This window comes from Pogona vitticeps, chromosome 5 (genome assembly GCF_051106095.1).
Source record: "Pogona vitticeps strain Pit_001003342236 chromosome 5, PviZW2.1, whole genome shotgun sequence".
Lineage (NCBI taxonomy): Eukaryota > Metazoa > Chordata > Lepidosauria > Squamata > Agamidae > Pogona > Pogona vitticeps.
Window position 1 is genome coordinate 29966044 of NC_135787.1, and position 15008 is coordinate 29981051.

General features: G+C 41.3%; 1 protein-coding gene across 1 annotated transcript; it reads right to left on the bottom strand.

Moving 5' to 3' along the window:
• Nucleotides 1–3618: 3618 nt before the first annotated feature.
• On the bottom strand, nt 3619–14033 carry FABP2 (fatty acid binding protein 2). Its single transcript, XM_020781551.3, has 4 exons — nt 12328–14033; nt 9574–9746; nt 9325–9432; nt 3619–8716 (listed from the first exon to the last, which is right to left on the bottom strand). The coding sequence occupies exons 1-4, from the start codon at nt 12392–12394 to the stop codon at nt 8666–8668; spliced, it is 399 nt and encodes a 132-aa protein (XP_020637210.1). The 5' UTR covers nt 12395–14033; the 3' UTR covers nt 3619–8665.
• Nucleotides 14034–15008: the final 975 nt, after the last annotated feature.

Genomic DNA, 15008 nt, shown 5'->3' on the forward strand with positions numbered 1-15008 from the left:
CGGCTCCCACCTTCGGCGCTCTCGCCCCGGGTCCCCCTCCGCCTTCGCCTCCATCCTCGCTCCCTTCGCCACCCAGGAAAGAGAGCGCCTCTCTGTGCGCCTGCGCAAAGAAGGAGTGCGAGGCCGAGCGCACGTCCGTGCCGGTGACACCCATAGAGATAGAAAACAGGAAGCAAAATTACCCGGTTGTAGAGTGACACGTGGGCTACAACTTCCGGGACAAAATTGGAAAGATTGCGTTGAAATAAAAAGCAGAAGTGCCATGATTCTTCTTGCAAGCAGGATGGTGTCGGTGGAAAAAGCAAAGTGTGCACTTTTGCCGTGGTAGTAAAGAACACTAACAAGAGTGGGAAATAGGCCTAAATAGGCCCAAAATGACTGTAGACTATATGTAGTTTATTCTTTTTCGTCTCACTGCCTCGGCTTCCTATGTGTAACTGCATGAAACAGAACCTGGAGATGTAAACTAGGTATTTTGAAAACAAATAAAATAAATGACTGGTAATTTCCACCACCCCCTCTTCTCACACATCAAATGCAACAGTCTGAGGGTTGAACTAGTCACCGGAGTACTGTATGTACTGTATAGCATCAGCATGAGAGGAACATATCAGTCTCCAGATTCTTTCTTTTTACATATCAGAGCATTGCACAATTTAAAATCATGGATGTATATGAAATGTAGGTAAGATTAAAAACAAATTAAAATGTTAAGATAATTACACTATTTTTTTTTACCAGAAGTGGGCAGCTTCAATAGCACTATGTTGGCTATTTGCTTGATCCTCTTTTGTACATGTGGTTGGGCATAACTTGCATGCATATAAGTGCTTCATGGATTGAATTCCTCCACAGTTACAGAAATTTGTGCCCTATCCAAGTAACCCCAATTTCCATGATTAGTCTTTGGTCTTCCTACTTTGCTTCGAAGTCTATTAAGTGACTTCCAGATGGTCCAGTTAAAGTCTTGTCCTGGAAGGAGACACTCTTCAGCATTCATCCATTCAGCAAGGTGTGTTGCCTTCGTTCTCCATCAGTTTAACTTAGTCTCTTCTAGTTTAATATTTGGATGCTGCTGGACTATAACTCCCATCATTCATGATCATGGGCCATGTGTTTGGGGTTACTGAGAGATGGAGTCTAACAAGTATGGAAGTATAACAGAAACTAAAGGATTATAGTACCATTTAAAGTTAGCACATTTATTTCATTGAGAGCTCTCTTTGGTTATGGTCCATTTATTTGGCTATTTTATGGTCCATTAAGAAGTAGATTGTAATCCTCAAAGCTTGCACTGAACTAAATGTGTTGTTCTCGAAAGATGCCAGCTGCTGGTTGTTTTGTTTTGCTCACTGACTAATGCAGCTACAACTCTGAATGTGCAACAATGAAGAACAGTGTGTCAGAGGGAGTTACCTGTGATTCACAAAGTCACACTGAAATAAATCTGGTAGTCTTAAAATTACCACAAAATGTTTGGTTTCACCTTGTTTTTGTTATACATCCTGAAACTGAATAACACATGGAAACATCTGCAGGATCATAGAGCACTCACTGTACATCAAGGTGGGAAATGGGTGACCCTCCAGGTGCTCTGCTTCAATTCCCACTAGCTGTGACAGGCAATGATGAATCAGCATGGGAACCACAATCCAGAAATTTCTAGATGCCCACATGTGCAGCTCCTCTGCTCTGTATAATAATTGGTCTAGTCCTGCTTTCCAGAGAAGGTCCACTGTAAAACTGTTGGACTACAGGTTATTTTTCAGAAGTTTCAGTTCTGTTAAGTCAATCTGAACAGAATTTCTTATCCCGGTGTAATTGGGAATCTACTGATTAATGCTAAAGGTGATTGTTTACTGCTGTGTGAAGGTTTATCTTGTGTGCGTACATTTAAGTTTAAATTAAATGTCATGGGGTGTATTTTAAACAGAATTCTAACTAGCAATTTTGTCATCTTTACTAACCTGTCATTTACGCTGAATCATGTGAGACTGTCATAGGCAGAGAACAGATGGAGGAATGGAGATGCTCACTTGGGTCCAAGCATATGATATCCCTATTGGCAGAGTCTCCTTCTTCTGTTGCCTTGTGCAATTCAAGGAAATTTGTGGCATAATAAATCCATTAGTTTTAAAGTGCCACAAGACTTTTCATTGTTCTAATTGAGAAGGAGAAAGACTCCTTGATTTCCAAGCCTGGCATTTCCTTCCTGCAAAAGTGAAAGATGTTCATAGGATTCTTCAAGGGGGGGAAAATCACAATTTTACTAAATCCTCAATATGTTTTTTGATAGGGGGGGTTTAAAAAAGGCACCCTGTCTGCATCTGAAGGGGCAGTGTATTAAGACTGATGTTTGCTACAACACACTCTATAGTACTTGCAAATAAATCCAGTATTTATGAAACATCAATAACCCCCCAGTAATCTTCTCTCAGAAGAAACCACTCCAAAAGGAAGTACTTTATTCCTGTAATGTTTCACCATTTGGAAAGGTTGGTGACTGTAACAGCTGTATTTTTTATATTAGCGTTATAGTATTTACATTCAGAGACACAAATGAACTGAAAATAATTGTAATTGAGCATGCAGTCATGATGATCAGGAGCCATTTCAGTCAGGCTTCTGGGAACAAAATTGGGAAGATACTTCTTTAGTCTTCTTAGGGCAATGTTTCCCAATCTTTTTCAAGTCACAACCCCCATAGTCAAATAACCTGTGACCCACCACCACATTTGCACAGAAAGGCAGCAGTGGCGCAATGGCGGCATGACAGGAGTAGGTGGGCCACCCACCCACTTTGGCATGAACCAAAAACTGAACCATGAAACAGTTTTGTTTTCCAGTTGGTTCATGGTGGGTCATGGGTAACCACAAACCATCACGAACCACCAGTTTTCAGGTTCAGGCCCATCTTGATTCAACAACTGTAGGAAGTCTCAGAGAGAGGTCATTAAAAGCTGCAGAGTGAGGTGCCACCAATGCTGATGACGATTGCTTCTTGTCACCCAACATCTAGGAAGCATTTGACACCTGTGAGCACTGCCTGGTAATGGGGTGGATGATGATGAACAAGCTGAAACTGAATCCTAGCACGACTGGACATCAGCAGAAAGTCAGGCTGAGGCATTGAGATACAACCTGTGCAGAAAGGGGTCAGAAAATTCATCATCTGAAAATAATCCTTGGCTCTGTGCTATCCCAAACAGCAGATTAGACAAAAAAAAAAAACCAACAACAAAGAACCCTTTCCTGAGTCTACATTACTTGGCTTGAGAACAGTACTCCATTCCTTACGGCAGTGGTTCCTAAACCTTGGTAACCCAAGTGTTCTTGGACTGCATCTCCCAGAATCCCAAGCCATGACAGCTAGTGGTGAAGGTTTCTGTGAGTTGCAGTCCAAGAACACCTGGTTTTCCCAAGGTTTGGAACCACTGCCTTATGGCGTGATCACATAAGGAAACAAAGCACATTTTGGACCACTTATGGGCAAGTCTGGTGTGATCAATTTCCTGGCAAACACATTATGTACATGGAATTGCACTCCAGCCAGGCCCTGATCTGTGCCCAAGCTGCATGTTTTGGTCCAGCTGCAGGGTTTTTTTTTTTGGAGGGGGGGGAGCTGGTATGGAGCAATTCCCCAACAGATGGAAGGGTTGATTTAAGGAAGAGTACTCTGTGCAAAGTGACTCTTTCCAATGCAATTGGACTGACACCTTTAGTACCTTTAGTTACATGGTGTCTTGACAGCATTATGTGGGGCCACCTTTGAAGAGGGTCTGGGATCTTTAGTATAGACAATATGTACTAATTAAGCTGCTAACTCATGTACAGTATTTAAATCATATTACCTCAGGATTGAAACGCCAGTGTTGATTGCCAAATGCTTACTGGCCAAATTCAAGGTGTTGGCTTTAAACCTGGGAAATGCATCCCTTGCATTGCTGAGAGCAATTCCCATTCTTCTGCGATCTAGAAAGAATGTGAAGACTCAGCTTTTAAAGCCAGCTTTTAAAACAGTTTAATATTTATTGTGAGGATTTAAACTGCTTTTGTGAGTAGGCATCCTTCAGTCTTGAGAGACTATGGTAATGTGCTATGAATAGAGGTCTTGGAACAGCATTTAGTATGGCTGAGAAGGCCAATATGAGAGTGACAATCCCTTCCACACTGAAGAAAAATACCATCTGTCCCTTGTCCAGCTCCCTGATTTTGCTGCTTTCATGATTGCCTCTTTGCCTCGGCCTGTTGGACAAGTGTCTCTTCAAATTGGGAGATGCCATGCTGCACCACCTGCCTCCCGGCTGAATGCTCAAATGTCAAGGTTTCCCATCTGTTGAGGTCCTTTCCTAAGGCCTTCAGATTCGCTTGCAGATATTCTTGTATCGCAGCTGTGGTCTCCCTCTGGGGCAATTTCCCTGCAGTAATTCTCCATACAGGAGATCTTTTTGGAATCCAACCAACAGCCATTCTCATGACATGCCTGAGCCAATGTAGACATTGCTATTTCAGTAATGTATACATGCTAAAAATTCTAGGACTACTCTATTTGGAACTTCGTCCTGCCAGGTGATACTGTACCAAAAATGCATCAGAGACAACACGTATGGAATTTCTTCAGCTTCCTCTCCTGATGTGCACAAAGCGTCCAGGACTCACTGCAGTACAGGAGTGTACAGTGGTGCCTTGCTTGACGGCGTTAATTCATTCCAGCGAAATCGTTGTCAAACGAAATTTAAATAACCCATTGAAACGCATTGAAAACTGTTCAATGCGTTCCAATGGGCTGAATACCTGCTCGTCCAGCAAAGATCCTCCATACAGCGGCCATTTTCTGTGCCTGTAAAGTGAGGAATCCATCCTAGAAAACAGCGGGGGGAATTTTCTTCAGCCGGGGGCCATTTTGAAACTTGACGAAGCAGGGAACCAATCATCGCACAGCAAAAAAAACACACCGCATTTAAAACATTGTCAATGTAAAGCGGATTCATCGTAAAGCAGGGTAATCATCCAGCGGGGCACAACTGTACTCAGAACATAGGCTCTATAGGCCTGGATCTTGGTATATGCTGTCTGCTTCTTATTAAGCTGTACTCTCTTTGTGTGTTTAGAGAACATGGTAGCTTCTTTGCCAATGTGTTTATCCAGCTCAACATCTAGAGAGAGGGTGTCAGAAATCGTTAAAGCAAGGTACACAAAATCATGAACAACCTCCAGTTCTCATGTAGAGATGGTAATAGAGGTAGGTGAGTCCACGCCGTGGCTCATGACTTGTGTTTTCTTCAGGCTGATTTTTAGTCCAAAATCTTGGCAGGCCTTACTAAAACAATTCATAAGTTGTTGGAAATCTTCAGCAGAATGGGCAACAACAGCTGCATCATCGGCGAAGAGGAAGTCCCACCTGCATTTCAGCTAGACTTTGATCTCCACTCTCAATCTAGAGAGATAAAAGAGCTTTCCATCTGATCTAGTCCAGAGATAGATACATTTTGTTGCAGTTCCAAAAGCGTGCTTCAGCATGACAGCAAAAAAGTTCCCAAACAGAGTCCACACGAGGACACAGCCCTATTTTACTCCATTTTGGACGTCAAAGGGATCTGATGTTGCACCATCAAAAACTACAGTGCTCTTCATTTTCTCATAAAAAAGAACCTGATGATGTTAAGGAGTTGAGGTGGACATTCAACCTTGGGAAATATTTTAAAAAGGCCATTCCTGATAACCAAATCAAAGGCCTTTGATCTATGAAGGCCACAAAGAGTGGCTGTCATTGTTTCCTACATTTCTCCTCCAACTGAGGGAAAATACTATGTCAGTGATGGATCTAATAGCTTGAAATCCACACTGTGATTCTGGATAGACTCTGCAAGCACCAGGATCCTCTTCAGCACATGGACAAGCAGCTCCCTACAACACTGAGAAGAGAGATGTCACAGTAGTTATTACAGTTGCCTCTCTCTCCTTTGTTCTTATACTATGTGATAATGTTTGCATCCTTCATGTCCTGTGGTACTGCACCTTCCCTCCAGCAAAGACAAAAGATTTCATACAGCTCAGTGGTGATGGCCTCTTTACAGCACTTCAACAGGGATGTTATCCTTCCCAGGTGCCTTGCCAGAGGTGAGGGAATCCAAGGCCGCTTTTATTTCTGCTAAAGTTGGTTCGCTGTCCAACTCTTCCAAGACAGGCAGGCACTCAATGTTATTTAATGCCTCTTCGGTTACTATATTCTCTCTGGAATATAGCTCAGAGTAGTGCTGCACCCAGCGCTCCATCTGCTGTGCTCAGTCCTGGATGATCACACCTGTACCAGACTGCAAGGGAGCAGATTTCTTCTGCATTGGACCTAAGGTCTGCTTGATACCATCATACATTCCTTTGATGTTACCTGTGTCCGCTGGTATCTGTATCTGAGAGCAGAGCTGAAGCCAGTAATCATTAGAACATATCCTGGCAGTCTGTTGGACTTTGCTATGAGCAACTCGAAGAAGCTGCAACTTGTACTCACTAGGACAATTTTTATGCTTCTAGAGCTCTCCTCTTTTCCTTGATGGCTGGCATCAACTCCTCCAAATGGGCTTCAAACCAATCTGCCGTCTGCTGTCTTTTTGGTCTTCTTGCCAAGTGTGGACAAGGCGGTGTTATAAACAGCATTCTTGAAATGTTCCCGTCGTTCAGGTGCATTTGCAACAGCCGGGCCTGGAAGAGTTTCCTCAAGCACTTGGGCATATTCCTCCATTTTTCTCTGATCACAAGTCTTGTTGATGTCAATACATCAACAAGATGTGGTCTTCCTTCTTTTTCGTGTGATACAATCTCTTTATTCACAGTTTTACTCACCAGAGAGTGATCAGTATCACAATCAGCACCTTGATAACTGTGTGTGATCGTAATTCTAGGAAGGCTAGAGTGTCCAGAGAGGATCAAATCAAGCTGATGCCAATGCTTCAAATTTGAATGTCTTCAAGAGACTCTGTGTCGAAGCTTCGTATTAAAGAACGTGTTGCTGGCACAATGACCACAGTAACAGCAAAACTCCAGCAAGCGTTGGCCATTTTAGTTCATCTTCCCAATGCCAAAATGGCCTAGACAAGTGGGCCAAGAATTGTGATCAGCACCAGCTCTAGCGATAAAGTCTCCAAAGATGAACAGCAGCTCTCTCTCAGGGATTTTTTGATAGTAGCTGCCAGACCGTCGTAGAATTTGTCTTTGACTTCAGCTGTAGATGACAGTGTAGATGCATATGCACTAATAAGGTGATGAATGGAGCTGCAGATACAAGATTCTTTCACTCCTCACAGTAGGTGGAACAATGGATCTCAGCTAAGTATTTCTAACTGCAAAGCCAACGCCATATTCCCTGGTCTCGTTCAATGGTCTTCCATGCCAGAAGAATGAGATTTTTTTTCTTTAATAGATCCTAAGTCTGGCAGTCTTGTCTCTTGCAGGGCAACAATTTCCATCTGCAACCTACTCAGTTCCTTGTCAATGACAGCTGTTTTGCGCACATCATCTATTTCCTGCAGGTTGTCAGAAAAGCCAGGGGTCATTGTCTGAACATTCCAGGTGCCCAACTTTAGGGCAGAAATTTTCTTATGATTGTTGCATGGTGCAGGGTTATCAATCTGCTTGTTGACTTTCACCCTAAACGCCATGCACCCCATGAAGTTAACAGATGGTGGCAAGGCAGCACCTTACTGGCTGGTGGCTGGCCAGCTTAAGGCAGATGGGAGCTACCTAGTGAAGTGCAATGACCTCTCCCACTGGAAGTAGCCCCCGGCATCATGCTCTATGCCAATCGAGCAAAGACTTATAAGTGGTAACTGCTACCTCCCGTGTTGTTTTGATGCAGAGCACAAAGCCTGGGTAAAATAATATGGAGGAAAGGCTGGGTAAACTGCCTGGGTAAACTGTTTTTAGATGAAGATGATTTCAATGTTTTCATGGTCACATCTGTTTTTATCAATTGTTTTATTCTCTTTTATAATGCAGGTACGTTTCCTTGAGCACTGCTCTAGAAAGATGGTAAAGTCAGGGTGGAAGCATAATAAATTGAGTTAAGATTCGAATGTGTAAGAATTTTTTTTTTAGAGGAGAATAATAGCAGCCATGACACAATCAAAATGAAGCACCTTTAAATCTCATTGCCTTCAAATGGAGTATTGAGAGCATATTTTACTCTCAAATTGGCTTAAATGTATCTAAATGTATTTACCTTTGGATTAGATAATACCCTTAGTTTTTAAATTAGTTTAACCTTATTTCCATAACCTGTGAATCAAGCTAATAAATTCTCGTAAGATTTTCATTGCAATGTATTTTATTCAGCACTTCCACAGTATGCTTATGAAAGACAAATGTGTTTCCTGAAAAACAGAGCAAAAACAATGTTTATTTTTTCCCCACAGCTTTGGCAACATTGTAATCTTAATGTAGGGATGCAAGATAAATAAATCTTAATTGCATTTTAGTTACGGAACAATGACAAGGATATCTGAGTCAGAAGTTGGAAATACTACTTTTCTGGACTGTGCTGGCTGGGAATTGTAGTCTAAAAACATAATGCTTCCAAGCTCTGATTTGAGTTGCTTTATCCTTGGTATGGAAGTACAGTTCATAAAAACAAGATATGTTAATCTTCCATCTGATAATAGTTCTGGACTGTTCATGCTTTCTTGAAGATCCTCTTAGCAGTAACTCCTTCGTAGATATAAGTCTGAAATTAATAAATAACAATGTGAGAATGTCACTGAGCTTTAGAAGGATTTCCAATATTGCATTTCTCAGGGATTGTTTCAATCCAAATTTAGTGAGAGGTGGATCTTTCTATGGTGATATAAATAGGCTAAAATTGTTCCCATATCTAAATGGAGTTAGGCTGGAGGATGCTTGTATATACCAAAACAAATTCATTTTCCAAGTTTGGATTCTTAGTTTCACTTAGAGCCAAAATGGCACCGTTCATGCACAAGACAGAGGTAAAAACAGATCAAGGGAAACAGCTGTTTTTCTCTTTTCATAAGGATCAGGGGTTAAGAATATGTCCTTTGATCCTTGTCAACAGATGAACAGAATTTTTAATGAAAAATAAATTAAGTACTGTACTATAATAAATAAATGACTAATACAATGTAATGAAATATAACATAACGTTGTTGTTGTTTAGTCATTTAGTCATGTCCAACTCTTCGTGACCCCATGGACCAGAGCACGCCAGGCCCTCCTGTCTTCCACTGCCTCCTGGAGTCGGGTCAAATTCATGCTGGTAACATAATGAAATGCAGCAATAATGAAAGGAGCCATAATTATCACTGATGAACCTACCTGGACCAATTCATCTCCTACAATTTCTCTCAGCGCCTTAAGTTCCTTCCCATTATCTTTCCGGGTGAAACTGCCTACCATCTTATTTCCTTCCAAATTCCAATTACCCTACAAGATAAAGACAAAAATGCAGACATTTTTTTAATGGTTGTGCTTAACTTATTTTAGAAGATATCCCAGCCCGCAAGAATTCATCTCAGCAACCTCATCAAGCAAGAGCAAAAGGTAATAGAAGAGCAGTTCTCATACATTGAGTTCTGTTCCATCAGCCAAGCTGTAGTCAAAATTTTCTCCTAGAATGAAAACAATTTCTATGGAGCGAAAATTGCTGGATTCTTTGACTGTGAACTTGTTTCCTTCTTGGTGGATTGTGATCTTCAGGTTGTCATGGCCCCCTAGCTTTCTCTTCACCAAACCGACACCTAAGGAGGCAAGAAGATTGGTAAGTAATCTATCCAAAAGAAGGATTCTTTCCCCCCAAAAATGTGTTCTTTGGAGCAGTGGTTCCCAACCTTGGGTCCCCAGACATTCTTGGATTGCAACTCCTAGAAATCCTGGCCAGTACAGATAACGATGAAGACTTCTGGGAGTTTTAGTCCAGGAACATCTGGGGATCCATGGCTGGGAACCACTCCTTTAGAGTAAACATATTTTAGAGTCTACTAAAGAACAAGAGTTGTCTCGGATGACCATTATCCTTCGTTGCTTTTGATCTTCTGCAAGTTTTCAGCTTTGTTTATTTGGTGTGAACTCATGCAATTTATATGGATATATTAATATCCTGGTGTTGGCTTGTTACAGAAGCATGAAGCTAATTATATAGTATATGATGTGTACTTTCCAACAGAATGAAAGTAAGGATATTGATGGTGTTATGACCCTATCTTTATTGTGTGGCATTTCTTTTTCCTCTCTGTAATCTTCATGTTACAGTACTTTGGTTGGATAATTTCCCATACCTCTTATGCAGGAGTGGGCATGTTGGTGACTGTGGCATCCACCCCAGTTCATGAATATTAATAAGCTATTTGCATGCACCAATGAGAGTGTTGGAGAGGCGGAGTCACCAGATATAACAGTCTCTGCAGGAGGGGGAGAGGAGAAGGGAGGTTTTGGAATTTGGAGAGAGAGAGAAAGTGAGAAAGAAAGAGAGAGAGTGTGGGCGGTTGAAAGTGAATGAAGTAGGATGTTTTGTTGAGAGTGAATGACATTGATTGTTCTTTTCTCACATGTAATAATAAACAGCTTCTATTTAGTTCCATTTAAAATGACACATTGCCTGGACCTCTATTATTAATAATACATAATGTTGATGTAATCAACTAGTGGCAGCAACAAGACACGTAGCTTGTGTCCTATTGCACAAATGTCTTAATACAAATAGTATAAATTCTTCTGAAAAGTTAGAAGGGTGCAATAACTACAGGGCTTGGATAACATTTTAGTTTTGCATGGAATGGCTCTGTGGATTGGGGAAGGAATGTAACAGCAGGATGAAAATCTAGTCTAAAATACAGAGGAAAGAAGAAAAATTTATGGCCCAAGAATTTCGCTAACAGAAGCATTGCTGAGTGGATATGTAAATTTTCATATCATATTCAGGAAGATATCAAATATCTGAATAAAGTTAAGAAAGTATGCATGTGGGAACAGAAAGTCATCTGTGTAAGGCTTGATGTAACACTAGCATGCAAGAGAAAATAAGGTGCACAGTGGCTAGAGAAAGTGCCAGGCTAACTGTTGGTAGATGCAGACTTGCATTTTTGTGAAGCTCACACAGTAACTGGACTAACTGCTTCAGACTTCTCTTCACTGGATGGTTGGGGGTATGACAAAGGGAATGCATGGAGTATGGGGTTGAATCATGCATATCACCCTGTGTTCCTTGATGGAAGGGGAGGATAAATGTGAAAAGAATAAAGGTTGGTGTTTCGGTTTGCTTGCTTGCTTTTCATTATAAGCCTATACAGCTGGATATGAAAAGGTCTTTATAGCTTTATATCATTGGGCCAAGCTTAAGTCACATTTAGATGAAAAAAATCAAATTAGTCAAGACCAACTCATCCCATTGATTTCACTGAGTCTACTGTAAACTTTGTTATGTTTGGATCCAACTCCAGTCCTTTTTAAATATGTGGAGACAAAAAATTCAACTCTTAATATCTGGTGTGGGAAACTGTAGCCCTCCAGAAGTTTTTGGCCTATAACTTCCATCAGCTCTAGTTACTATAACCAATGCTGAGGCATTATGAGAATTGCTGTTCCAAATCATCAAGAGGGTCACAGTAGCTCAACCCTGTGCAAACCATGTCCACAGCATTGCGGAAGAAGCTTGTTAACACAGAAGTAACTCTAGCAGAGGCCATCATAGAAGAAGAAAATGGGAGAAACCTAAATTCACTGTCATGGGAATTCTGAGGAAATTCTGGAAATGGAAACCATGGAAATTTTGTTCATTTGGAGAACAAAACAGAGAAAAATTGAGATTAAATGGTAGTAGTTAGAGGAAAGTGCAACAGAATATGAGGAACTAACATCATGACAAGAAGGGCATAGAGTTTGTCTATACTACACAGTTATTGACATTTGGTACTACTTTAATTGCCATTAAAACTCCATCCTCTAGGATTTGAAATTTGGCAGGGAATGAAAGGATTCCCTGCTATGGAATTAATTCTAGGGCTTTCCCTTGAATGAAAGTAGAGAATTAAGTACTTCACTAAACTACAGAACCCAATATTATGTAGGTGGTGGCCACAGCAGGTAAAGTTTCTGTCAAGCTTCTAGGACTATGTAGTGTTTCAAAACAAAGAAGCAAACAACCTGCATCAAGTAACAAGGTTTTGAATAAAGGATGTTCCTGGAGAAAGCCAAGAAATGAACTGCTAGATAGCTCACTGGTTAAGGTATCTGGCTGGGTTAAGAGTTTGATTCCCACTTGATGATCCATAGGGTCCTTCCAGCTCCACAGTTCTAAGATTATAATATAAATGCAAAACTTACCCATTACTTCCATGAACTTCTCATAATTTTCATTCTTCTCCACCTTCCAGGTACCATCAAATGCCATGATTTTCAAGTATGGACTTTCTGCCCAGATTGAGGTATACTTCAACTTTCTGAGGGAGATTTATGCCTTCTCTTATCTTGAAAGCAATTCACACACTGGTGTGGTTGACTAAAGTGCACTTAAGCACATGACTTTATACAGCATCAAGTATGCCTCTACTTCATTAGTAATGTAGCTGATGAAATTATGACCTCTGCTCTTGCTTGAATTGATCTCTCTCTAAGGTACTTTAAAATAACAGAGTTGCTTGCTGCTGAAAAAGAAAGATAGGCCCGTGGGTGTGCCTTGGTCTAAATGAAAGTTTGTGTGTTTTAACAAGTAAATATATTTCAAAGTTTTTCTTTTTTGTGGTGCTTTTCTATTGCTGAGAGAAAATAAATATTTGCCCAAGGAAAGAGCACAATCCTTCTTCATTCTACCAGCAAGGCTGGGTTGTGTTTGGAAGCTATTCCTCGTAGGCAGAAAAGAGAGATGGCGTACTTTTTGCTATATTTACTCTAGCAACCACCCACTCTTTGGGTGTGGGTGCCTCTTGCTTTTCCAGTTTTAAAATTCTGATTTGCTAAGTGGAGGGCAGCTAGCTGATTGGATGGAGATCAAGCAAAGCAAATAGAATCAAATGGTGCGGAGTAAAATGTGTGCTACTAACATTTGTTTCCATTGTGTTGATAGGGCAAAAATGAGCATCAGCAGATGACTAGTTTAAGAGCAGTATAATAATAAGTATGTTTCCTAAATTGGTGGCACATGTATTAAAGGAACTAAGATATTCAGGTAGGCTTGTTTTAAATGAATAAAATAAAGTTGCACCAGAGCTGATTTTTCCCCCTGAACATTGTCAGCCTGCAACCTAGAATTCATATAGTGTTTGCATGGACTGATTTATGCTGGTTATGACCTGTAACCAACATCTGCTGGTTATCACTGCAGATGGTGACAGCAGCCCCAAAATTAAAAGACACCTGCTTCTTGGGAGGAAAGCGATGACAAACCTTGACAGCATCTTAAAAAGCAGAGACATCACCTTGCCAACAAATATCTGCATAGTCAAAGCTATGATTTTTCCTGTAGCAATGTATGGAAGTGAGAGCTGGACCATAAGGAAGGCTGACCACCGAAGAATTAATGCTTTTGAATTGTGGTGATGAAGGAGGCTCTTGAGAGTCCCCTGGACTGCAAGGAGAACAAACCTATCAATTCTAAAGGAAATCAACCCTGAGTGCTCACTGGAAGGACAGATCTTGAAGCTGAGGCTCCAATACTTTGGCCATTTCATGAGAAGAGAAGAATCCATGGAAAAGACCCTTATTTATTTGTTTGTTTGTTTGTTTGTTTGTTTGTTTGTTTGTTTATGCCCACCTATCTGGTCAAATGACCACTAAAGTTATAGCTGGCTTGAGCATGTCATCGTGTTCAGTCTTCCTAGAAGTCCTTTTCAGAGCTCTACCAGAACTCTCCACCTCCTCCCTTCGGTTGGAGGGCCATTTCCCTGCCCTGAATGGGGTTACACTCCCCCTAAGGGACAGGGTCCGCAGCCTGGGGGTGCTCCTGGATCCCAGTCTAACTCTGGAAGCCCAGGTGGACTCGGTAGCCAGAGGCGCCTTCCTTCAGCTACAGAAATTATACCAGCTGCGGCCCTACCTGGACAAGCGGAGTCTCATGACAGTTACACACGCACTGGTAACATCTCATATAGATTATTGCAATGCGCTCTACGTGCAGCTGCCTTTGAAGACGGTCCGGTGACTGCAACTGGTCCAGAATCGAGCTGCATGGCTGGTGAGGGTGGGGCCGCTAGGGAACACATCAAGCCAATTCTGTTTAAGTTACATTGGCTACCAGTTGCTGCTCAGGCCCAATTCAAAGTGCTTGTTTTGACATATAAAGCCTTAAACGGCTTGGGCCCTGGATACCTGAAGGACCACCTCCTTCCATATGAGCCTACCCGGCAGTTAAGATCTAAACAGGGGGGGCTTTTGAAAGAGCCATCCCTTAAGGAGGTAAGAGGGAGGGCTTGTAGACAAAGGGACTTTTCAGCAGCTGCCCCTAGACTATGGAATGCCCTCCCGACTGAGATACGTCTGGCGCCGACGTTGATGACATTTCGGCGCCAGGTCAAAACCTTCCTGTTCCAAATGGCTTTTAACTGAAATAATATCAGCTATAGGTCTGATGGCAATTTTTAGAATATATATTTTAATTGCATTTTAATTATTTTGCTCTTTTATTTTGCCTTTTTATTGTATTTTAAATGCCGTAAGCCGCCCAGAGACCTTCGGGTAGTGTGGGCGGCATATAAGTTAAATAAATAAATAAATAAATAAATAAATAAATAAATAAATAAATAAATAAATAAATAATAAACTGACTTCTAAATACGATTGTACTGCAGTTATAATAGGCAAGTGCCTCACAACTAGGACTGTTGGAATTTATCATTACATAGGACTACCCTCATATTGGGATATTCAGTGTGGTATAGTTGACAGAGTGACAGACTAGGATTCAGGGTGCTTGAGTTTGAATCCCCACACAGCCATGGAAGCTCACTGAGAATGCAAAACTGGTAAACTCTACTGCTAGCTGAGCACTTACTGGCTGGTAAGTCCGTCAA